The sequence below is a fragment of the Carassius auratus genome, chromosome 14 (assembly GCF_003368295.1).
Source record: "Carassius auratus strain Wakin chromosome 14, ASM336829v1, whole genome shotgun sequence".
Lineage (NCBI taxonomy): Eukaryota > Metazoa > Chordata > Actinopteri > Cypriniformes > Cyprinidae > Carassius > Carassius auratus.
In genome coordinates, this window is record NC_039256.1 from 25,125,681 (window position 1) to 25,151,685 (window position 26,005).

The following is a 26,005-nucleotide window of genomic DNA, read 5'->3' on the forward strand; positions in this document are numbered from 1 at the left end:
AATCAGACTAGAAACATACTTCTAACAAGTTTTAAAGTGGTTTTGGCCACTGTCACGCTGGCCTTAGCTGGTCTTAGCTGGTTTTAGGTGGTTTTCTTTACTGAATCAACTGGTTTTAGCTAGATTATCATAGAAACATGTTAATACCATGTTAGTAACTTGCTAATCAGACTAGAAACATACTTCTAACATGGTTTAAAGTGGTTTTGGCCACTGTCAAGCTGGCTTTAGCTGGTCTTAGCTGGTTTTAGGTGGTTTTCTTTAATGAATCAACTGGTTTTAGCTAGATTATCATAAAAACATGTTAACAACATGTTAGTAACTTGATAATCAGACTAGAAACATACTTCGTACATGGTTTAAAGTGGTTTTGGCCACTGTCACGCTTGTCTTAGCTGGTTTCTAACTGAATCAACTGGTTTTACCTGGATTAGCATAGAAACATGTTAGTCACTTGCTAGCCATGCTAGCCACATGCTAGTCACATGTTAATCATGCTAGCAACATGCTAGTTGTATACTAATCATTCTAAAAACATGCTAGAGACATACTAGCAACATGCTAATCATGCTACAAACATGCTAACGACATGCTAGTCACTTGCTAATCATGTTAATAAAATGCTAGCAACATGAAAATCATGCTAGAGACATGCTAGCCACATGCTAATCATGCTACTAAAATGTTAACAACATGCTAATCATGCTACAGACATGCTAGCAACATGCTAATCATGCTAGCAAAATGTTAGCGACATGCTAGCAACATGCTAATCATGCTAGAAACATGGTAACAACATGCTAGAGACATGCTAGCCACATGCTAATCATGCTAGAAACATGTTAGAAACATGCTAATCATGCTACAAACATGCTAGCAACATGCTAATCATGCTAGCAAAATGTTAGCGACATGCTAGCAACATGCGAATCATGCTAGAAACATGCTAACAACATGCTAGAGACATGCTAGCCACATGCTAATCATGCTAGAAACATGTTAGCAACATGCTAATCATGCTACAAACATGCTAGCAACATGCTAATCATGCTAGCAAAATGTTAGCGACATGCTAGCAACATGCTAATCATGCTAGAAACATGCTAACAACATGCTAGAGACATGCTAACCACATGCTAATCATGCTAGAAACATGTTAACAACATGCTAATCATGCTACAAACATGCTAGCAACATGCTAATCATGCTAGCAAAATGTTAGCGAAATGCTAGCAACATGCTAATCATGCTAGAAACATGTTAACAACATGCTAGAGACATGCTAACCACATGCTAATCATGCTAGAAACATGTTAGCAACATGCTAATCATGCTACAAACATGCTAGCAACATGCTAATCATGCTAGCAAAATGTTAGCGACATGCTAGCAACATGCTAATCATGCTAGAAACATGCTAACAACATGCTAGAGACATGCTAGCCACATGCTAATCATGCTAGAAACATGCTAGCAACATGCTAATCATGCTAGAAACATGTTAATCATGCTAGCAAAATGTTAGTTACATGCTAACAACATGCTAATCATGCTACAAAAATGCTAGCAACATGCTAGCAACATGCTAATCATACTAGAAACATGTTAGCGACATGCTAGCAACATGGTAATCATGCTAGAAACATGCTAACAACATGCTAGAGACATGCTAGCCACATGCTAATCATGCTAGAAACATGCTAGCAACATGCTAATCATGCTAAAAACATGCTAGCAACATGATAATCATGCTAGCAAAATGTTAGTTAGATGCTAACAACATGCTAATCATGCTACAAAAATGCTAGCAACATGCTAATCATACTAGAAACATGTTAACAAAATGCTAATAATGCTACAAACATGCTAGCGACATGCTAATCATGCTACAAATATATTAGCAACATGCTAATCATGCTAACAAAATGCTAGCAAAATGCTAATCATGCTACAAACATGCTAGCAACATGCTAATCATGCTAGCAAAATGTTAGCGACATACTAGCAACATGCTAATCATGCTCGAAACATGTTAACAACATGCTAGAGACATGCTAGCCACATGCTAATCATGCTAGAAACATGTTAGCAACATGCTAATCATGCTACAAATATGCTAGCAACATGCAAATCATGCTAGCAAAATGTTAGCGACATGCTAGCAACATGCTAATCATGCTAGAAACATGCTAGACACATGCTAGCAAAATGCTAATCATGCTAAAATCATGCTCTCAACATGCTAGAAACATGTTAACAACTTTGCTAATCATGCTAACGACATGGTAGTCACTTGCTTATAATGCTAGTAATATGTTAATCACTTTCTTTTTTAAACTTCTTAACTTTTCAAACTTTTACATTTTTTAAACTTTTTAAGCTTTTCAAACTTTCTACATTTTTCTAACTTTCTGGCCAGGCTTTTTCAAGCCAACTTAAAGTTTGAAAACAAACTTTACTATCTAGTTATTATTTTAGTATCTATTGAAAATGTCAGCAGTAACTTTTTTATACCGAGTAACACAACACGGAAACGCAGCACAGTACTTTTAAAAGTAACTCTTCAGCACTATTATTACATTCCCTACAATTGCCAGTTATATACGTCAACAATTCCACTTCAGTTAAATGTTTTTGTTTTTTTGACCTGTTTATTCCAGTTCTTCTTAAAGGAGGGACACAGGGAGCACCTGCACTTCCAAAGAATTGTAATAGACTATCAGTGGGACTGGGATGGAAAAATAAGGGCAAAGAAAGCAAAAACAAACAGTCATTGTTGGGATGGGGGCTGGTGGGAGCACTGCTGGAACTAAAGAGGGGCGTGCCTCCAGAGCTTGGGAAACAATTCTGCCCCTGGGAAGTCAAGTCATTCTAGATGACATTCGCACGCTGTGCCAGAGGCAGAGGGAGGCGGCATTGTGTGGTGCTGTGGATTGATGATGCCATGCACACTGAACCCAGCAGCTGTAATTAAGAGGTCATGTGTGAAACTTTTATAGAGTTTGCCCTATGCACCGGCATCTCGCCGCAATGTGAAAACTCCTCCGCCCATTTTGAACAATACATCTCTCTTCACTCTAATGCTATTCTTAGATGCAATTCTCAAACACACTATTTGATTATGGCTTTATGTGATAGTTTCACATTTTCTGAAGAAAATAATTTGTTCATGCCCATAGAAGACTCACTGCCACAATATTAGTTTGTAGTATAACGTCGAATATAAATGTAGGATATAAAATAGGAATTAAATATATGCAAATACATGCTGATTTGGTTACAAAAGATTTATTTTTCAAATAAATGCTGTTCTTTGCTCATTATTACAATTTTAGATAACAATAAGAACTATAATTAATAATTGAGTACCAATAATAATTGATTATAATTGAGCACCAAATCAGCATATTACAATGACTTCTTAAAAATCACATGACTCTGAGCTAAAACTTTTTGCGTTGCCGTCTCAGGATCAAAGGACTTTTAAAATATATTCACATGGAAGGTAGTAGTAGTTAAAAAAAATAAATGAAATGTGTTTTCCTTATAACATAAAATAACAACACACAAAATATTACACTGTTGTAGCCAATAAAATCATGAGAACAGTTTTTTTTTTTTTCTTTTTTTTTTTTGTGGCTCTTATGCAGTGTCCTTTGTGACAAACCCTTTCAGATCTTTCACTGAGATCAGGCACTGAAGACACAAAATGGACATCAGCGTCAATCCATTTAAGTCTTATCCCAAGGGTATCTTAATAGCCCAGGCCTAATCCTGGACTAAGGCCTTGCAGCGGGGCCCTTGGCAAAGTTTAGCCTGGAACATCCACTAGTCCCCCTTTCACAAGCCTTAAAACATTCAAAGCCCTCTATTTAGAGAGAGAAACTTTTGTTGGCGCACAAAGAGCCAACCAGAGGTACTTCTATAAAATGAGTCCCGTTCAAAATCAGATTATTTCCACTCAAATCCCCCTTTCTTCACATGTCAGTTAACTATGTAGTGTCTTTTGTCTCTTTGTGAAGAACCCATTTCACTATGATGGTCAGTGGACATGCATTTCTGCATTTGTTGCTACATTTATTCCTAAAGCAAAGAAAGAAGCATATTTCCCCCCACTCTCTCTCTCTCTATTTTTTTTATTCTTTGAAGAAATCTGGGACACATGCCCCTAAGGAACGCAAAGTGCTTTAATTTATTCCCACCTTTTCTCTCTGGCTGCCATCTCCAAGGCCTCTTTCTATGCCCAGAAGTGATTTGTTCAGGCTGGACCATCAAAGCAATTATTGTAGAGGCCCGCTTTCCTATTATGAGGGGAGATGACTGACAACAGCGGGACGGTTGAGGGTGGAGGGCACTTGGCTCCAATTTATTAGATCTGAAAGCTCGTTCCTCATTGGCATCTCTGCAAATAGTGATACATAAACAAAATGCACTCTGTAAAACATAGCCGCTTTTCAATTACAATATCAGTCATTGTCAGGACCTTGTTCGCCATGGTCCGGGTGACTGATCGGCTATTTAAATAGGTCAGGGCAAGGCAGACATGCTAAGTGAACGTTTGGGTCAGATGTCAGATCTTGATATAATTAATGTAACACACATGAGAGCAGGGGCTCTTCTTTAGTAAGGATCTGCTCCATTGCACTTGTCAGAAAGCATGGCGATTGATAGAGCAAACCACTGGGGGTCTAAGTCACCACAAAAATATTCTCTCTCTAATGTGACAAAGCCAGTGCCCACCCTAAGGAATGATGAACGGGTACGAACATGGGAATGAATGGAAGACGAGTTGTGTGAGAGTGTACAGAGTGAATTTAAATGAGTGAGGCAAAAAGACGTTGCATGAAGCTAATAACTCTCATGGCTTCGTCCACCAAAGGCATCGCATCTAATAAAAGCCCCCTTTCACCGACTGTTTCCTTTCTTCAATTATTTAGGATTTATAAGCACGGACCATCTATTCTGTTACTAAAAGATCCCGTAAAAAATGAATAACCGGCCCATCAGCCTTATCGACAGTCATAAAAGTTTTACAGTGGGCATAAGAAAAATCCATCCTTCAGACAGGCAGTTAGCACCACCGTAAACATATTAATGAAAATATCTAAGACGGAATAAGATATGCCTTTAAAACTCAAGTTTACAACACCCAGCTCCAGAGATTTTTACATGCTTTTAAGCTAATCAAAACGTATGCGAGGTGCAAATGAGCATTACCGGGAGTGTTTGTATGCGTGTTTATACCTGTCACAGAGGATGACGGAGGGCATGAGTTCAATTAACAGTTTTTCTCAAGTGCTGTCGCTGCCTCCAGGTTGCCACGTCACATACAGAGATGGTTGTGCCCTACTAAAAAACACGCACACATGCCTCAGCGGGCACAACCTCCTCATCCTTCAGCCAGTGTGAAGGACTATGGGGAAAAAGGTGACCTGACCCAATGAAGAAAGCACATCTGCTGGGAAAAGAGCTCTGTAGTTGAGTTAATGTAGTGCATCGCTTCATCCCGCAGTTATTTTTCCCTCCGGGGCAGAGAGGTTACTTAGCCACACCGATTCTGGCTGATTCACTGTCCACGAACCCCCTGCCTTGTGTTCCTGTAGCACAATGGCCTCACGCTCGCATCCACACTGCCTATTCTAAAACCAGCGTTTCTGGAAAATGGGTTTGTTCAAGCCCACCGTCTATTTTTAAACCCACACATTAGTCATCTCTTACGGGGGAGCCACACAACATAGTAATTTATGGAATTCATGAATACCAAAGGTGTCTCGTGGAGGTTTGCTGCAGTTGTTATCTTTCTTGTTTATGCCCCTTTGAATTTTAGAACAAACGAGTCGACATTCTGTTCTTGGTTTATGCTGTTCAAAATGGATATCAAACCACTGCATTGGTTTAATGCTGAGTTTATATTCTACTTAACACAAACAAATAGCGGCTTGGTACTCCAAACATTCAACTAGTCATTCATCAAGTAGTTTATCAAGTCAGTGAGTTTCACCTAGCCAAAACTGAGGCACAAAGATAAACATTGGCCGAAACCCATAACCTTTGATTACTAAATATATTCACCCATAGCTATGTATATAGCATATTAAGTCCAGCTCGAGGCTCTGAGATCACTTAAATGGGGGTTGAAACCATGCCAGCTTGTATCCTCTTACTAACCTCCGTGGCCTGTTAAAACAAATTCAGACTACTTAGTGGGAACCTCTTGACCTACTTGAAAACGTCACGGTCTGCGAGAACATTAATGAAATTGAATTTGAATAAAATAAAAGCTCATTTGCAATTCCAGAGAGCAATCGGACGCCCCCGTTGGAGTGGAACTTCTCTTGATCAATTACCGTGTCTGCAGTTCACTGACACTTGTGCTCTTAAACATTTACTCACAAACAGAAAACGGCGGATAAACGGTACATGTGCATTTATCCCTTGCTGGGGAGTAATCTGACTCTTGTTTTCTTTGCTCTCGACTAGGGGCAAATGTAGCTGAAACATTTCTGCATTATTATTTTTCATAGTGTTTATGCATAAGTTTCACTGTAGAGCAGAACTGCTGTAAACATTGTTAATGTCAACACCGCTTGGGTCGGGAAACACATCACAATATTACCCTTAGCATAGCACTATATATTCAAGCAAGGAAAATACAACAAAATGCACACTGCTTTTGGGAAAGATTAAATTATAAAAAGCTTTAAAAAATATACAAAGCCTAGACTTCTCCATAACAGCATGATAAAGTACAAGTCTATTTAGACAGTTACAAGTGTTAATATATAAAATACGACATCTTGGGCCAGGCTTGATGCACTGAACAATATTCCCTTTTAATGGAACTATGAACTTACACCCGAGTAACATTCTTACTAAGTGACTTCGGGTTAATTTCCACAGAACATCAAGTACAAATGCATCTAATGTGTCTAGAAGGAAAAAAAAACACAAGATACATTTCACAGGCTATTGGGTGCTTGGTAAAAGTGTGGAGGTGTCATTTCATTTGCTCTTTAAGCGCTCCAATATGGTTGCGTGAAGACTAATATCGTGTGGGTGAGCCTTCCTTCTAAGGAGAGTAAATGTTGCGGATGTTGTGAAAATGAAAAACAATTACAATGACACATGTTGCACACACATTGCATCACTGTAGAGATGAGAAAACCTAGATATGATTAGCTCTAGGGAGGTAATAGAGAGCAGAAGATATCTCCATGATCATTGACACTGGTTTGATGTACTTTTAAGTGCATTAAACTTTTAAAGGTGATGTGTATGATTTTTTTGATGTTATTCCCGATTATTATGCAAAGGCTGCAAGTGAGACATTTGTAGGTCGATTCCCTTGAAAATGTAAGCGTGCTATCAAAACTTTGCTCTGTTTGTTTGAACAATACCAGTGATGTGAGTTTAGGGGAGGATTATGCAGAAGACTAACCAATGACAGACAGTGGAAATTTTTGGGTGATATTAGTGGTGCAAAATTACACACTAAGCAAAAATGTCAAAATTTTGCTGCTTTTCAGGTGAAGATGAAAAGAACAGTCAGATATCTCAACTTCCTCTGAGCCAGAACAAGAGGAAAGAGAAGGGCACTGGAGCAATGAAACCAGTGGGATTAGTGCTAAGTAACTAAATGGGCCATATCACTTTTCCATTACCAGAGAGGAATAGCTATTTGGATGGCTGAAATCTAAATGAAAAGGTGGAGCACAGCTTTAGTGTGGATGTTCATTCAAGTGTAAATGTTGCACACTGTTCAACGTTCTTTTTTGCAAATGGAAATTTGCCGTCACATCTTTGAGCTCCATCAATAAATAAACCAGACGCAAATAAACAGATAAATAAATAAATGTGAGACGAGTCGCAAATGGGCATCCGTCAGCATTAGTGATGGAGCGATGTCAGGCAGGATCACGCTTCACTTGAGGGGGAGTGCCTGTTCGAGGGAAGATTCCTGCTGATTGCATGCACACACGCATACGCGCGCACAATTCCCCCTGAGATCAGCTTTTGACCAGACACACAAGACTCTTCTGCTTTATTCAAGCTCTGTCTGTTGCTCTCTCTCCCCATTTATTTCTTGCCTGTCTCCTCCCTCTCGCTTGGCTTCCAGATTTTGCGCTCTCAGTACTCTCAGCTGTGTACTGTCTCTTTCCTTACATTATATTTTGTCTTTCTTTTACAAACTCTCTCGCCCTCTCTCTCTATTTCTTTCAACAGGACTGCACTGAGAGGCAGTGGTGGTGTCTTTGTGCTGTGTCAGTGCTTTGAAAGCCACCAGTCTGATGGAATTTCTGGTGTGTCCCCACAGTTATGTGCCATTATCAGCTTCTGCCCCATTCAGCACATTTCTGAACCGTCTGCTCCCTCAGGCAACAAAAGCAAAAACAACAAAAGCTTATACTAGCAACTAGCTATACTAGCTATTATCACTATTAGCAATGAGATATGTCTTACAGTCTTAAGTGAAAAATCTCATCAAATTTAATGTATATATACTTCATATAATCATTCTACTGTTAATCGTATTGTTTTTGACAAGGTGGGTGGCATGTCACAAGAATCCTTCTCTAACCTTGTGTGCAGTGGTTTGAAAATTAAAAAAATCAACAAGTAATAATAACATCTTTCATACCGTTTTAACATTCATTTACTTTGCAATGAGGCTAGGTATTGTAAAAGCTAACACTAAATGATCAATACTTAAGTGTTGTTATTGTTAAGTAAAATTAATAAAATAATTTCCCCAAAAAATTCAGAAAGTTCACCTGAAAATAAAATAAATAAAGCAGCAATAAAACAACAATTTAAATAAAAAGGTTAAATGTTAATAAAAAAAAAAAAAAAAAAAAAATGAAACCTAATATATATATATATATATATATATATATATATATATATATATATATATATATATATATATATATATATATATATATATATATATATATATATATATTCAAATTTAATTTAGGCCTGTGATGGAAAAGCTTAATTTTCTGCAGGCATAAATATATGCACAATATAATATAAGGCAATATTATGTAATACATGTATGTGTATTAATGTTTCATGTATTCACTAATTACTACATCTACTAATGTACTTTGAACATTTCATTTTTATATATTAAGATTATTTAATGCATTATGACCAAAAACACAAGTCACCAGTAATCAATAGCATGTCTTATAAAAGACCATTAACCTACAGGAAGAAAACCACTGTTCAAATGTTAACAAATTGAACTTTGTTGTAAAGCATGTATCAATATCAGTGATCAATACACCACACCTTCTATAGGTGGGGAAGATGCAGATTCTGTTTAAATTCAACACTGTTCTTTCTCAGATAACTGCAGCACACCAAGTTGTCAAATAACAATGCAATACACAACAGAATGCACCAGGGGCAGTGTGGAGCTCAGACTGTGCTTCAGCTCTAAATCCTAGCATCCTACCTACTCTCATTATTCCCCATACGTACTTATTACACGCATCCACCTCTGCAAATGGAAAAGCAAAATATTAATTCAAACTGCAGCACCTGACACATCCCAAATAGTAAGGACACACAAATGCAGATGCTCTTTAGCAGCTATTTGGCTGTGGTAATAGACACCTCACACTGTTAAATTGTGGGGTGTGCCACCAAAATGGCATTAAAAGCTAACGTTGTCCTTTATTCTCCTCTAGCAGAAGCAAATTCATGCTGAACGTTGCTTTATTTAGGCCTACACCGATCGTTATTGGAACGCTCTCTCTCCAATTCATCATGACTATGGCTTAATTCACTCTGCTGAGGTTTTCGACTGCGGACGTCCCTTCAGAGTATTATCAAACCAATATTTTAAGGATGGGAGAGGTGAGGGCTGTGTTTAAAAAGCTCATTGAGTCTGATTTGAGAGGTACAGCTTTCACTTTTTCCCCAAAGTGAGTTATGACTTTATTAAGAACATCTCAAGCCAAGAGTGAAATCAATTCCATAGTGAAAATATGCAGGGCTAAAATCAGATCAAACTCTCAATTACGCGCTGCTGAGGGATACTTGCCCTGGCAAATTGATCCAGTATTGACAATCAGCACTTAAGGTGACCTTTCATAAGGGCCATTAGTTTCCACTTTATGCAAATGACTGAGTAAAGCAACAAAAAGGACTAAGTAAAAACAAAAGATAAAACAATGAAAATCAAAAGCCTTTAGAATAGCAAAAGTAAAGGTGACACCAGAAAGGTTTTTAATTTTTTTTGGCCTACGTCTCCATCTTTGACTCTACTCGCATCAGTTGGAGCTCCCGTCATGCTGGGGAAGAAGGCAGTGGACAAAAGTGGCCAAGTCTTAGGTCGTTTATGGTGCTGTGCAATTGACTTCCTCCTGAATGGACTGTCGCCGGGAGCCAACCCGGCCTTCTTTGCACACACACAGAGCACTAGCTCCTCGAATCCACGGCCAACGCTGTGTGCTCAGTGTGAGGCTAACAGGCAGTCACCAGTTTCTTTTTAGCAGACTTTAGAGGTCAAAAGGCTCTTGTTGGAAATCAAATGGCTCAGGTCGACACACACTGACAAATGGAAAAAGGAGCCACCCAGGACTGTAGCATTTCACCAAGATCTGATTTATTCTTTAAGAATGGATGTGTGTCATACGGTCAGCTTGTTTAAGAGCCTCGATAAAACCACCCATCAGATATATGCTCTGTGGTTGTCCAAACGCTACATAAAATCCTCATCTTTATCTCTATCATGGATCCTTTCGTACCTACACCTTCAGATGACCCTCAAAGAGTCTTCTCTATCCATCTAAACTTCCACAGAATGCATCTTTACTTTCGGATTTAAACTTTTTCCACCATTCTTCCATGGCCTCTCAGCCCCTCATCCCTGTTCCACATGACTCCACCCTTTCTTCTGAAGAAAAATATCCTTATCTATCACGAGCAGGTGATAAGTCTCGAGAAAGTGTCACTGTGCAGCACTTCTCCTTATTGATATCTGGGATCTACCAAGTCATCCACACAATCGCTGAGTGCTCTACCCTCTGGTCCCTTCAGCCCTGAGCAAATCACGTTAGCCCTTCTTCCTGCAGGAGCGCCATGGGGTGAGCTACATGAATAACATCTATCAACACCCTCAAGTGGAATGCTTGAGGTTTGGGGAAGTGGGGATCTTAGCTGTCAGGCGAAAAGTGTTACAGGCAACCCTACTATCTAACAGCTGTGGGTGTGGGAGGGAAGATAAAGTGTGTAGGTGGTTGGTTTGGTGCATGTAAAAAGGAAGTGGGGGATCAGGGATTAATTGCTCAGGGATTTACGATTGCAGTTTCAGGTTTGTAATATGATAACACCGATTAATTATTGCGGTAACAAAGGGGTTTCTGTCAATATTGCAAGGAAGTAAAATGACAGCAAAAACAATGGGGGTAGAGACAGGGAGGAAGTACAAAAAACGGACTTGCTTCATTAAGAGGCAGAGGTAAGGAACGAATTATGGAGAGATCATTTACTATGTGACAGGGGAAGGGAAGGAGAAAGAAAAAAAAACTTAATCTTTGTCCGGCTTTCGTATTCTCTAACGTCTTCCTCCTGTCTTTCTCATTTGCTACTTCACAGATTCATCCCTTTTCTGCTTTTAAAATTTCATGACTGAAAATAGGTAATTTAATCTTCATTAAACATACAAGGCTCACTTTCTCCTCTGCCTGAGCGAATTAACTAGTAGACCAGGGGCAGAATAGACACTGGGGTTCAAATCCCACAACCCTGGCACGCATTATATCTTATATCTGTTTTTAATAAGCCATTTCTCCACAAATCAAAGTCAAACCAGAATCCCTGAACCCAGGGAAATATTTGATGGACGAAAGAATGAAGGTGAAAGCCCAGGAAGGGAAGGTTAGAGATTTTAATGACTTGGAAAGGCAGTAAATAAATAAAATTGTCTCCCTCAGAAATCTGATTGATGTGCCTTTTGGGATGCCCCATATGAAAGAGCTACTCAGCCTGTGGCTTTCATCTGCGACCAGAGAAATCGATGCCAAGGATGTATGAGCAGCTACCTGTCTCAATCCAACAATCTCTTAGAGTACCCTTGGCATTCAAACAGAAGAGTTTTAGTGCAGACTGGACCAGAGGAAGCCTTCATCCCAAAATACCACTTTCAAGGTTACCCCTGAGATCAGTGCAGAACCCTTAAACAAGCACAAAAAAAAGTCCACCGTCAAAAGTTTCTAAATGCATTGGCAATAACGATTAGGAAAACCATATTTGGTCTTTCAGTTTAACACTCAAAAACGGTACAGTCCACATCAGAGCAACAACTGAACGCCATTAAACTGCAGATAAAGTCACCGAAACACAATGTGCTATGAGTCAATTCATGCTATTGTGTAAGCCACAGCATCTTTGTTACAGGTTTAGAGAGCAAAGCTAGGAATACTGACAGCATTTACAAAACCTGATAGCAAAATATAGGTCAGATCTGACCACGGATCCTGCATTTAATCGGTCTTTCAGACCTCTTTTTCCTCCCCTGAGTTTTAAATTTGTGACACCATTTAAAATGGATTACCTATTTACCATATCTCTACTGGCACAGTGCTTGGGTCTGATCTTGAGCTGAAACGGCTGCATGCTCATGGTCGTGTTACCATGTTACCCAAGTAAAAGGCAGTCTGCTGCCCTAAGGCTGTAGCACGCTGACCTACATCAATGCACCAATGCTTCAGAGCCTAATTAGTTGAACTTGTAAGCCTAGCATTTTGTCATGTTTGGCTGGTTCGGCTTTATTGTTACATGCATGATTAATGCAACTAGCCTGAAAATGCTAAATGACAATCACTAAATCATTTGGGCTGGAGATAATGGGGACGCGACTTTGTTTAAAGACTCCGCTCATCTAAAGCTGCATTTTAAAGGGATAGATCACCCAGAAAGGAAAATTCTGTCTTCATTTCCTTCACACTTTTTTTTTTTTGCAGAAAGCAGAAGAAGATATTTTGGTCCAAACAAAATTTTACTTTTGGGTTAACTATCCCTTTAACTACAAATCCTAAGTATCTTCTAAATTGGCACACTACATTTTAAAAGTAGCTTCTCCACAAAGTGTTAAAGTGCATGTCCTCAAATAGATCCTTTTTCACAGAGGCACATTCAAAAGTGTCCTAAGTAAATATGTCTTAAAGGGGTCATATGATGCAATTTCTATTTTTCCTTTTCTTAATGTGTGTTATGTAGTTATTTGTGCATGTATACGATCTGCAGGTACAAAGCTCAAATGTCTACGTCACAATGTGGAAATATTGGAGTAATGCGGCCCGAATGTTCACGCAAAGAAAGAAGGCGTGTTGAAGCAGCAATGTCAGGAAGACACTGTGATTTACTGTGCAAAAGCAAAAGCACTTTGGCCTTCCGAAAGTAGATGCAATGAGGAATCATTGGTTAAGATTTATTTACAACAGAACAGCACAACCCAGATGTTTGAATTTGTGCAACACATTTAATGGACAGACAGCTATGACAATCTGGCACTGATTTTGAATCAACTACTATGTTTTCTTAATAGTTTAAGTATTTGCTATTGACTGTTCAAATACGGAGTTTTGCACCGTGTGGAGTATCGCTTATAGTCTTGTGCGTGTGCATGAGAGAGAGATATGGTCACATCACACTGGAGTCAGCTTTCTTAATTGAGGCACGTGTACTGTAAATATATACAAACATCATCACTGTGTTTGTCACACTACTCTGTTCCACTTTCGGGCTTGAACTGATGGTAAACTAAGGAAACTAAAGGGACATTACATTTCTGACGCATGCTTGTGGTGTTCGGCCAATCATAATGCACTGGGTTAGCTGGCCAATCAGAGCAGACTGAGCATGTCGGAAAGAGGGGCTTTGTAGAAAAAGACACATTTGAGAGAGGAGGGGAAAAGACGAACTACAAAAATGTACAGTATTTGAAAAATTATGTGTTTTTTGAACATTAAAGCAAGTCAAGATATTCTGTTACACCAAATAAACAAAATAATGATCTTTTTTTAAATAGAATCATATGACCCATCTAAATTATTAAATACATTATTACTAGGACACTTACAATTTGAGTAAATACATATCTAATTAATGTTGCCTTTAGTTATTGGTTGATAAATTGTTAGATCTCACTCGCCAGTAATTTAATTAGAAGCTAAGAATTAGTTCAGCAGAGTCATTTTCACTGTGTGTTGTGTCCTACTACTGCTTTACACTTGACTTAAACACTCTTGACAGTGTCTGACAAGAAAAAAAGAAAAAAAGAAAAAAACATATTAGCTAATTTATGAGGGTGTGGAAAGAGCCGCTCATTATTTAAATAAAAAGGTAGTACAATGATCTGTACCACAGACAGCTGCGATTTTTTAGTGCATGATTCCCATTGATATTAAACGATTTGCAATGTAATGTAAACTCTAGGTTGTAGGTGCACACTCACAGTAGCTTTATTGAGTGAACTAGCTTTCTTTTCTTTATCTCAAATGCACAAAAAGAAAGAGAAAGCAAAATAGTCTTACAGTACATGCTAAATAGAATTGACACTCTACATGCACGTGGTACTCCTTATTGTGTCTTACTGTCAAAATGACAAAATTCTTTGGAATTATTCATTATTTTAGGTTTTTGTATCTTTAAGACAAAGTAGACACCACTTACTACTAGTCCCATTGGCAGTGGGCGGGATTAATGAACAAGTAGTAATCCTATTCGCTAACACTTACCCATCAGTGTCCACACTTTGATTTCAGTTCATCTCAAATGAACGTGATTAATATTCATGAGCCTAGCAGCCTAGCATTTTATATTATTATTATTTGCTGAATTTGTATTATTATTTTAGGACTACTGCTAGTTTTTTACAAAAACAAATCTCCAAGATCTATTTAATATAAACAGACAAATGGATTCTTACAAATGTAAATCAAGCTACGCTCAGGATCAGGTCACTGAATCTGGAGCCCAATAGCATTATGACATGCACAAACCCTGCTGATCCAGATGCTGAATTCGTACTGATATATTCTGAATGCTTCATGTAGCATATCAGTGAAACAGCAGAAAGCTACAAGATAAAACACATTCACTGACATCATAAATAATGTACATATTCACCAAAGAGCTTAGTGTGGTATTGAATATGCTTTATACAGGCATTTCTGTAGCTGTGCCATTCACAGGCATGCAAAGCATAATGGTGAGGGAATCTGTTTCGTGCAAACATTAACAAGTCATTTCAGCCATATAGAATATAAGAAACTGGCATACACACACTTTAAAGACCCACACAGACTCTGTGTGCAATAAAGCTCTGTCAAAGGGAACAGAAAGGCTAGAATCTATTAAAAAGTGGGCATTTTTGGTGCTCTGTGTATGGGATGACACTTTTTCACAACAGAATTGCAAGCTTTATAGGAAGAGTAAAGAGAGGGAGAAAAAAAATCCACGAATGGGAATTAAGGAAAGCAATGGCCCTTTAGACAGATCATTTCTATTCGCCTTTCACAGACGTGGACGTGCTGCCATGCTTCATCACTGCAAGGGTGCTCTAGTTAGATCATCGACTGTATGATGGCTAGAAACAGGAGAAACTAGCCTGAGCTCCAGCTACTGGAGAGGATGCAAAGGAATGTCTGCACTCCCAGATCAAAAGCTGATTCCTCAAAAATAATCTTACCTAATAAATGTGCACAAAACATCCCATCACACTCTTAAATAATGCTCAAATCAATGCACTGATGGAAATCTTGTTGGGAGTCAAATATGATGTGTTAACAAAGATGGATCTAAACTATTTCATGCATTTTGCATGATGTTATGTGTCTATATCCAATTTGGCTATTCATGCCGAAAAATTCAAAAATGTGCTTATTAATAAGTTTTCATTGAAGTTTGCAAAAATAAGATTCTGATATGCAATCTAAAATCAATTAGACGTTTTTGAGTTGGCAATGGCAAAAATAAATAAATAAATTCTGATTTCAGGCAGCCTTTCTGAACAAAGCCTAAGAGAGAAAGTTATCTTTACACATCCAGTTGTGGAGCTCAGTATAGTTTGTTTAGAGTTCAACCAAAACATTTTTTAGAGACCAGGCAATAAGCAAGTGTTATAGGGAGAACAGCGGGGCAAGTGGGGTAAACATAGGTTCATTTTGTTACCATGGTTTGCACTCGGCCACCGAGCTGCAGAACAGGAAGGGCTTTGATCACCTGCAACAATGACGAAGTGGAAATTGACAGAAAAAGAGAGAGAGAGAAAAAGAGGGAGAGACGTCAAACAAGAGGTATTTCAGGAGTTCGTAACCAATTATCCACTCTGAAACTCTGTGTTGTCAAACCTCAGCCCACGCACTCCAAAAGAAAGAGAAAGAGAGAGAGAGAGAGAGAGAGAGAGAGAGAGAGAGAGAGAGAGAGAGGACGGGCGACACTCAGTACAAGAAAGAGAGCGGAGAGTAAGAGACAGAGTATGATACAGAGGAGAGAGAGAGAAAGAGCACTGGTGAGGTTTAATCTACACACTCGCTTCTCTCCTAAATGTCAGTCTTATTCAAACAGATGTCAGGGAGACTGGGCCACAGAGCTGGATGGAGTATGTGAGCTGTGAGCATGCATATGCGGCTCTCTCTTCCTGGCGGCAGCTGGTTGGCAGGCTCTGTCAGGGGGCAGCACTTGGGGGCCTCGCAGCCCCGCTGAGTGGGAGACAGGTTTGATACAGCATGACACCTTACTTATTCATGCCCTCTTATTAGACCTCCGCACTGACACAAGGGATCATGGGAAGATTTTTTTTTTTTTTGCAAGCCGAGATGAAATAAAGCCAGAAAAACAGTGCAGGGACAAATCAGCACTGCTGAGCATGCTGGTATATGGAGATGAGGTACACTGATGTGGCGATCTAAAGTTTCCCCCATGCATTTCCCCCTGATGTCTTTTGGCATGTTTTTCTTATCTGGCTTTTCTAATGATGCTGAGGTTTTGTTTTTTTTGTCAGTCTGTATACAACATATATCTCACTACATCCCAGGAGGATTTCTAATGACACAAATGGGTTTATGCACTGTAAGCATGCATGGACAAGGACTTTGGGAAAAGAGTGACTTATTGGGGCCATCGTACGAGGCTGTTCTGGAAAGCTATAGCAGTTATAGACACTCGTCTGCCCGTCCTTGGCATTTCAATTTGACGTAGCACCTACAGCAGGTGGTCTGCTTCTCCTCCCTTGGGTCAGAGCCATTCATCATGGCAGGATGGAATATGTTAACATTAAGATTATGTTAACCATCCTCCAAGGACCCAGAGTCTACAATCAATTTTTGTAATCAGTGACTTATGAATGGTAATGTGAATCCAATATAAAAACCATTTTGAGGTGGAGACCTACAGAAGGGCAATAAACTGAGCCAAATTTTACAAGTGTTACTTCGGCTTTTATGTTGTTGAAGGAATAGTTCACCCAAAATGTTACATTTAGTCCTTCTCACACCAAAAATGTATGACTTTTTATTCTGTCGAACACAGAAAGATTATTTTTGAAGAGAGTACTGTTCAAAGTACGACTGGGCAATTTTCGATTAAGAATTTTTTAAAATGGCATCGATTCGATATTAATTCTCAATTGCCGCGATTCAATATTTTCAGGTATTTATTTCCGCAAACGTTTAAAAGAAGATCTGATTAATGTGAATCTTATCATTATTCTTCTCCACTAGATGTCACCCTTATTTACCTTGCGCAATGTTACAACCGAAAGCCTGTCACTCATTCAGCTCTTATCAAGGCGGAGATACTGTTGATGAGAACGAAGAACAAATCCATACGCATGATTCGCAATGCTCACATGCTATAGGAATACTTTAAATCTGCGGAAGCATTTGATATCACGCATAAGGCGCCATGATTCCGCAATCAATGAATGAATGGTGGATGGCGCAGTGCACTAATGTACACAAATAATAAAGCGCAGATGACACTTGCTGTGTTTTCAGCTTCTGCCGTCTCACTATGATGATATGAATACACAAATATCATCTCCAACTGCTCTTCATTAGGGTCACTTCATTAGCATTTTACTGTTTCATTTGTGAAAATTACTGTCATATTACATACGCAGCAGCTGCAAGTTTCTCACGTTAACCCATCAAAATTTAAGTTTAGTTTAACATTAAGAAACTTCAGAATATATTACTATTTAGCAGTTAAGACTCAATGCTACTACTGCTAATTCATATTAAACCTCTGTTGTGAAGCACCTTGCTTGCCCCCCAAAAAAGGGTTTAATTTGCATTTGATTAGGATAAATTAAATAAATGTTTTATGCCTTCATCTGATTACCAGAAAAATTAAGAAGAACATTTTATAGGGCCCTATTATTGTTCAAAAAAAGAATAGGTTTCTTAACTTCTTTATATATATATATATATATATATATATATATATATATATATATATATATATATCAATAGCATTTGTATTAAAACTATATTCAGTGAATGTAGTAATAAAAAAAAATTGTGAATTGAATTGAGAGCTTGAAAATCTAAATTTAATCGAATCGGGACATCTAAATCGATACCCAGCCAGCCCTAGTTCAAAGGTAAAAAGTTCGGGGTTATTTATTTATTATATTATTATTTGTTTTTAAAAGTATGCAACGGCACCATTAAAGTATCATAAAACTACTTCAAATGAACAGTGCATTATTAAAGTCTATTGAAGGTGAACAGGTTTATTTGAGGAACAGACTGAAACTGAAGCTACTTTATGGTGCTTTTGTGTCCTTTTCAAAGCAAGAGAGCTCTAGAGCACATTCTTTGTACTTCCATAAAAAATTACAACAACAACAACAACAACAGGTACATATTTCAAAACCTCTCCATTTGTGTTCCACGCAAGAAAGGTCATTCAGCTTTGTAATAACATGAGGATGAGAACATTTGTCATTTGTGGGTGAACTATTCATTTGAAGGCAATGTGAAATGTAAAGCAAGAGGAGGTGCAGGTATAAGCAAGTATAACAGTCTTACCATTGCGTGGGGTTCGTTTCCTGCGGTCACGGAAGGCTGCTCCAGACTGCAAGGCCTCCATCAGACTGTCCATCACCCCCGTCTCGTCACCTTCTGTAGAAAGGAAAAGTTGCCTGTCAGAGCTCAGTTTCATGTACAGTACAACACATTCAGTAGCCAGGCTACTAAAAACCAAGTGTGGGAGTAAAAGGAAAAGCAAAAACAGAACAGCAATAAGGCAAGGCAAATAGGGCAGAGGGTAAAGAGAACAGCGCGGCTCCCTAAATGCACAAATGCTTCGAGGCGGCAGCTAACATATGGAGGGAAGCCAAAGGATAAAAGTGTTCACTGATGGCCATTGACAGGTTTTCGCTCTGCGACTTGCACAGGGGAGCTAAATGCTCTTTACCAAGATTTAGTGTGGAGCCGCTCAATACAGGGGATTTTTATCATTGTTCGATGACAGTGGGATGTGCCTCGAAAATAGTTGTGCCACCAAAGTGCAACGCGTCTCCGCTGCAAATGAGACAATGAGACGTGCGGCTCATTGATAAATTGCAGGGAGAAACAACCACATTCAGGATTTATTCATTTATCTCAACAAAATATGGAGGAATATCTAATACAACATTTTATTTAATATTTTTATGTAATCTTTAATTTTTTATTTAATCTTTTTATTTAATCTTTAATTTTTTTATTTAATCTTTTTAACTGGCAACATTCCAGAAATATGATGATACCCTTGCAGTGTGATGTTATAAAGACCACAACTCATTATGATAATGTATCAATTAAATAAACACATAATTAAACATTGTTGTGTGTGTGTGTGTATATATATATATATATATATATATATATATATATATATATATATATATATATATATATATATATATATATATATATATATATATATATATATATATATAATGTTGTTCTATATATAATTAAGATATTATTAAATAATATTTAAAATATATTTAAAATGTTAATAATTAAAAACATCATCATATAATCAATACAAAATCAATAAATATTGATTAAGTATCAGATTGCATTTGTTCCCTCATTCCTTAATATGCAGTCGTATTTTTAATAACTTAATATACTGTATTACCTTGACTTTCACTTGCAAACTTTTAAAGTCATTTCTTTTCTTGCATGGGCATATGGCGCAGAACATCTAAAGCATCGGTCAACGATGGGGTTCAGAAATAATCTTTGGGTCTTTTATCTGGGTCATCTATCTTTACCCAGCATTAATGAGACTGAGGGTCCCCACTATATCATAGTGGTCCAACAGAGGCATGATTTTAAACTAGAATCATTACGGTGACTTATTGTTGCATGTGGGATCGTTTCATCAATTCTTTTGTGTACACGATCGAGCCGTTCTGTGGAAATATTTAGTGAATGGGTTGGGATTCGATGTCTGCTTTGGCAGAGAGAAAACGTCTGTGGCGGAGATGCCGGTAGCTTTAGGCAGCAGTTTCAGGCGTGTTAATCAATCTTTTGTTTCCTCGCGCATTCAAAGTAGATGACAGTCAGCAAATTGAATTTATAAAGAAGAAGAAAGTTGACACGGCTAGATAATTAATTTCAGAAAATGCCACACACTCGCTACACTGAGGCAGAACTGCACAAGTGCATTTTCCGCTGGAAGCAGCAGCGCGAATACTTATACGTTAAACAACTGTACAGAAAGGCAAAATATTATGATTAAAAAGAATAAACAAACAGAAGCAGTGGGATAAAATGAAATGAAAACGATGCATGTTATTTTCGAGCCTGGCTTCTACTGTATTGTTTTATACTCAAGACCCTAACTCAAAAATCAAAGCAGCCGTTCACACAGAGTGCTGTGTTTAATAGCCACCCAGATTAAATCAAGCTAATTAAACTAGCTGTTCCAGAACAAACCAGAGCAGAACAAGCATAGCTTATCTCTAATTGCTCTTTAACACCTTGGCAGATAGCTTTGCTCGTTGGTTTAAACCAGGACATGCATCTTGCTGGCTCCTTTCAGTGAGCTTGCCATCGTCCTCTGAAAGCAATGACAGTTCCTAAAGTAGCTGAACTCCAAAGTTTGCGTCCCCAAAACACGTCCACATCCATCTGACGCCCAAGCTGGGTGTTCAGGGGGCAGGTAAACATTTATTACAGGCACCATGATTCCGGAAACTTCTCGACAGCTCCCTCATTTCCTTCGTTTTGGAGACCTAGACATCACAAGGGGCACCTGACACTTTGATCAATTTGTCCTACTTCTTGCTTGCTTAACTGTAACACAATTCATCATCTGCAATAGCCAGGACAGGAGAGCTGGGAAGGCTGGGTTCAGAGGATCTCAGACACGAGAAAGCAAAATTACTAAAACGGGAAACACGCTCCCAAGCGACCCATGACTGTTCCATTAACAATGTCCTGTTGGGCCATGCTTCCACAAGAACCAGCTGGACTCTTGATCTCTCCACATGGATCTGAGAGGAACTGCCAGAGCATGTGGTCTACATTATTTCTATCTCATCAGTGTAGGATGTTTTAAAAGCAGAGAATCTATTAAAGAACTGGAAAACAGAAGATGTCTGATGCAATATTATTCAAGGAACACATTTAAAGTTAACTCTAAGATTAATCAACAACACTGTGCCTTTTTTGTTTTTTGAAAAAAAATTTTTTTAAGACAAACAGTCTTCAAGGAAACGCAATAAAAGCTAACATTTAAAACAACTGAACATACACTACATATTTCATATTATTATATTGCGAATGTGAAATTAACCAACACAACCACCAAAATCACAATTGCCATTATTATATTCATGGCTTATTAATCTACACACTATTTTTGCTAAAGACAGCATAAGTGGTCTAGCATCAAATTACTCATGTAAACACCTTGATACACCACGACTGGGAAAGTGACATTGCTTTTTATCCCCTTTGCTGTCACCCCCCATTTTTTAGCATTAAGACACAAATTACATACCAAAAAAAAAAAAAAAAAGATTTCAGCTCATGAGTCTTTCTCATACCAGATACATAATCAACATATATTCAGATAGCTGACACTTCAAAGGACTACTGTTCAAGAATCAAAATTACACAGACTGTTATTATTATAGAGATATATAAACTCAAAAAAATAAAATAAAATAATAATAATAATAATATTATATATATATATATATATATATATATATATATATATATATATATATATATATATATATATATATATATATATATATATATATATATATATATATATATATATATAGTACTGTACAAAAGTCTTAGACCACTAGTATTTTCCCCAACAAAAAAGGTAATAAGTCAGTTATTTGTATGTTTTGCTGTTGTGTGTCAGTAGTAAATATCGGTTTACATTTTCAAACATAATCTCTGAAACTGCATTTTATGAAAGATGTCTGGCCCGGCAAACTGCCCCATTCATGATTCTGTTGTTCTCACCTGACTAACTACTCACACCTTTGCCAGGTATGAGACATAATCATCATTATTCCTTTATCATTATTATTTTGTTTTATTCAGCCATTGTTAGCCTTTACTCTGCCATTACAAGGTTTACGATGATCCCAATATACTATTATCAAAAGTCTTAAAAAAAAAACAATACAACAAAACAGTTCATTTCGACCTTATGTCAATAATCATGACAAAATACATTATAAAGCATAATTGCACAACAGCAGTTTAATAAACAAGAGGTTAATAATAAGTATTTGACATTTTATACACAATGTTTTTGTGTATGTTTTGCTCTGACATTAAAAACAATTCCAAACAACACCATAGAAAGTTGCTTTCAGCTTCTCTGTGGTGTTGTTTAGTTTCTACATGAATATGGGCAGTTGACAGATTCAGCAACTCACTCATTTTGGGGTTTTTAAATGACCCATTTGACTAAACTCTTAAAGACAGTCACATGTTTCATTCCTGAAAGAATCGGTTGGTTCGAATTAAATTGGTTCAGGGAATCAATCTCTGACTCACTCACCATTAAAATGTTCATTCATAAAGGAATCTGTGTGTTTGAATGAATTGATTCAGTGAATGATTCTATTTACTTATAAAAGACACAATGTAATAAAATAACTTTTATAAATAATACATGAAAATAATGCACAGACTGACAGTCTATGCAAACACAGAGATTAATGATTAAAAATATATGGATAAATATGAATAGTTATTGATATTTATTGCTGTATTTGTGCATATACAATTTTAAATATAATTTTGACACTTTTTGAAAACATGTTTTGATTAACTAAATTTTGCTTCTGGTTAAAAATATGGTTACTCTTACTCCATAGGCCATATCTGAGAAAATATATCATTATTGAGATTTAAGTAACATACATATATGCTTTTCACATAAGATATAAAAATGTTTAGCCATACCACCCAGGCGTATTTGCAAAGAAGTGTTTCAGACAACTAACTTCAACAACATAGAGTGAACTCTTGTAAAAGCTAGTCTTGTATCTATATCTTCTCGGTTGGCCGTCCCTTTCTGCCACCTATCTCCTTACTGTCTGGGTATCAGGTGGTTCTCTGCCCCTCAGGCTCCTGCCAAATGTACCAGAAATGCCCTGGGGCCCTGTTCAGTCTCTCCAATATATTTATGGGTGCACTATCACATTTTTAATTAGGGGATAACAAGCACAGCCCTCTGCCAGAATTGTGAATTTAACACATCAGATTAGCTTCCCCAACAAGCACCCTGGCATAGGGTAGGAGCTTATCTTCCACGGCACAGGAGGAGAGAAACCGGGGAGGAGAGAAACAAAGTCAAGTGTCACAACGAGTAAGAACAGGCAGTGGGGGAGAAGGGTTAGTGTGTTAAAACACAAGCTTGTGTATTCTCATAGTGTGTGTGCAAGTGTGGCATCGCAACATCTGGAGGACTGAGTCATGGAGAAGGGCTGCCGGAGCGAGACTGCGCAGGTCTTAAAACCCCCAGTGAGACACTCAACGGAGCGGACTGGCTGACATTTAATTATTTCTACAACGTATGCACGTGCACGCTCGGCCTCACACACTCGCTGTCTTCCTTTCTCACAGCTAGTATCAACACCACACATCTAGTAATGCCTGTGTGCCACTGTATATGTAACCGGGCTTTGCTAGAACACTGACTTTGCAGCGAATCATCAGGATTAGGAGATTACGGTGTATATGAAATTGCTTCATACACCAGTGTTAACAGAAGCAGAAACTGTTTTTGTTAACAGAAGCAGAAACTGTTTTCATCTGCTGTGTCACAATGGCATGACCAGGGTTCAGTCTGTTTAAGACTGAGGCGGGCTGAGGATGAAAGGTTACGGTGATGTATTCATCATACATTAACGCCAGTCGAGCGGAGGCACTTAAAAGAGCCAGATGTCTTCCGTGTCACTAAACTGCCAGTCAAATGCCAAATCAGCTTTAAAGAACATAAATTCCTATAAATAAACAAAATTAAGCAGTATGAGTACTGAAGTACTAAGTTGCAAATTTTTCTCATAAGAAAAAAGAAAAATAAATACATTTAAATCGAAGTTGTAGTCACTGTGGCTCTTTATTATGAAAAAAAAAAGTTACTTGCAGTTTCTTTGTAACTGTTTGTAAAATCTACTAGTAATTTCTGAGTGAAAATTGCTTTTTTGCTCCTTTTCTTCGTGAATATCAATTATGCAGCAGTGTCAACAAGCCCTGTTCATAAACTCAACCTGCTATCTGTCCATAGTGTTGAACGAAAACAAGGAGGATCGATTGAGAACTCATTTTCTGTTGGTTCTCAAGAAGACAATTGCTCCAGGGAGGATAAAATGCACACACAAAAAAATTCGCCTCTTAAATCTGAACAACAAAGACCCTTCCAGAGGACATTATATCTATTACTGTGTCCTCCCAGTGACCGGCCTAAAGCCATAGACCCCCCCAAGCTCTCATTTCCACATTAATAAAAGCTAAAAAGCATCTTTCAGCTCCCTGCTTGAAAAATATGATCAGCATCCACCATCTTTGTCCCTTCATGTCCTTCAGTTTTTTGGAAAGCATGTTAATCTACGTGTCACCCTGGAGAAATGCACCTGTGCAATTAACCTTGTGCATACGTTGTGAACAATGCCTTGCATCGAGGAGCCAGGTGCATCTTGGACTTGTTTCCCTCCTGCCACTCTTTGTCTGAGAGATTCCCTTTCACCGCAGCAACTGAGAGTGCATTAGCAGCAGAGTCAACAGTCCTGCCGGTTCCAGCCTCGCACCTGTTATGAGGTGCTGTCTCTCTGGAGGATCCGACACGAGATATGACACTGTGACCTGTCAGCTGGCCTGCTGGAGTGAGAGCTCCAAAGCACTCCGAGAGAATGAGCCCAGACTCGGGAGTAATGAAGAAGATGGATGTGGCACCAGACAGGCATTTTGGAGCGTTTTGCTGGAACAGCTTGATGTGAAAACCCACTTATGTCTGTGTGTAATTTAATTAGGGATGCTCACACATCCCCTCCTTGAGCGGGGCACTCCCTCTTTGAGTTCACACAGGCGCCAAGGGGTCTAGGCCTCAGACAATGAGGAGCGGAAAAGGGGACCAGCGAGATTGGCGTTTAGAGGTGGCCAGAGCTGATAACTACTCCACCCAGGTTATGTGCATTCTTCGTTCGATGCAGTTGATTGGTCAGCTGGGAGGAGCTGGAAGTGGATTAGATGGCATGGCTAGAAACTCCGCACAGCTGCATATCCATGAATAGATAGTAAAACGAAAACAAAAATAAAGTGGATGGATGCCGGATGGCTCTGCATTAGAGGATGTCAGACATGCTTGGTTTGGGAGAAGGAGAAAGGCTAAAGTGTAAACTCCAGGAGATAGACCATCATTCAGCATGTCTGGCTTTTGAGAGGCCGATGCATTTGCATATTCAGCTCACGAGGAGAAATAAAAGATAGCTGAGCTCCGTTGT

The 26,005-nt window shown here is 38.3% G+C and overlaps 1 protein-coding gene across 8 annotated transcripts in view; it reads right to left on the reverse strand.

Annotated features, from left to right (window-relative positions):
• Positions 1–26,005, reverse strand: part of diaph2 (diaphanous-related formin 2) — a 381,616-nt gene that overhangs the window by 28,585 nt on the left and 327,026 nt on the right. For 7 of the 8 annotated variants that reach the window (XM_026280881.1, XM_026280882.1, XM_026280884.1 and 4 more), the window contains 2 exons: positions 19,053–19,145; positions 16,189–16,239 (listed from right to left, as the gene is read on the reverse strand). In XM_026280881.1, coding sequence (XP_026136666.1) covers positions 16,189–16,239; positions 19,053–19,145 — 144 coding nt within the window. The remainder of the gene's footprint in view (positions 1–16,188; positions 16,240–19,052; positions 19,146–26,005) is intronic. The other variant, XM_026280885.1, reaches the window with a different exon arrangement.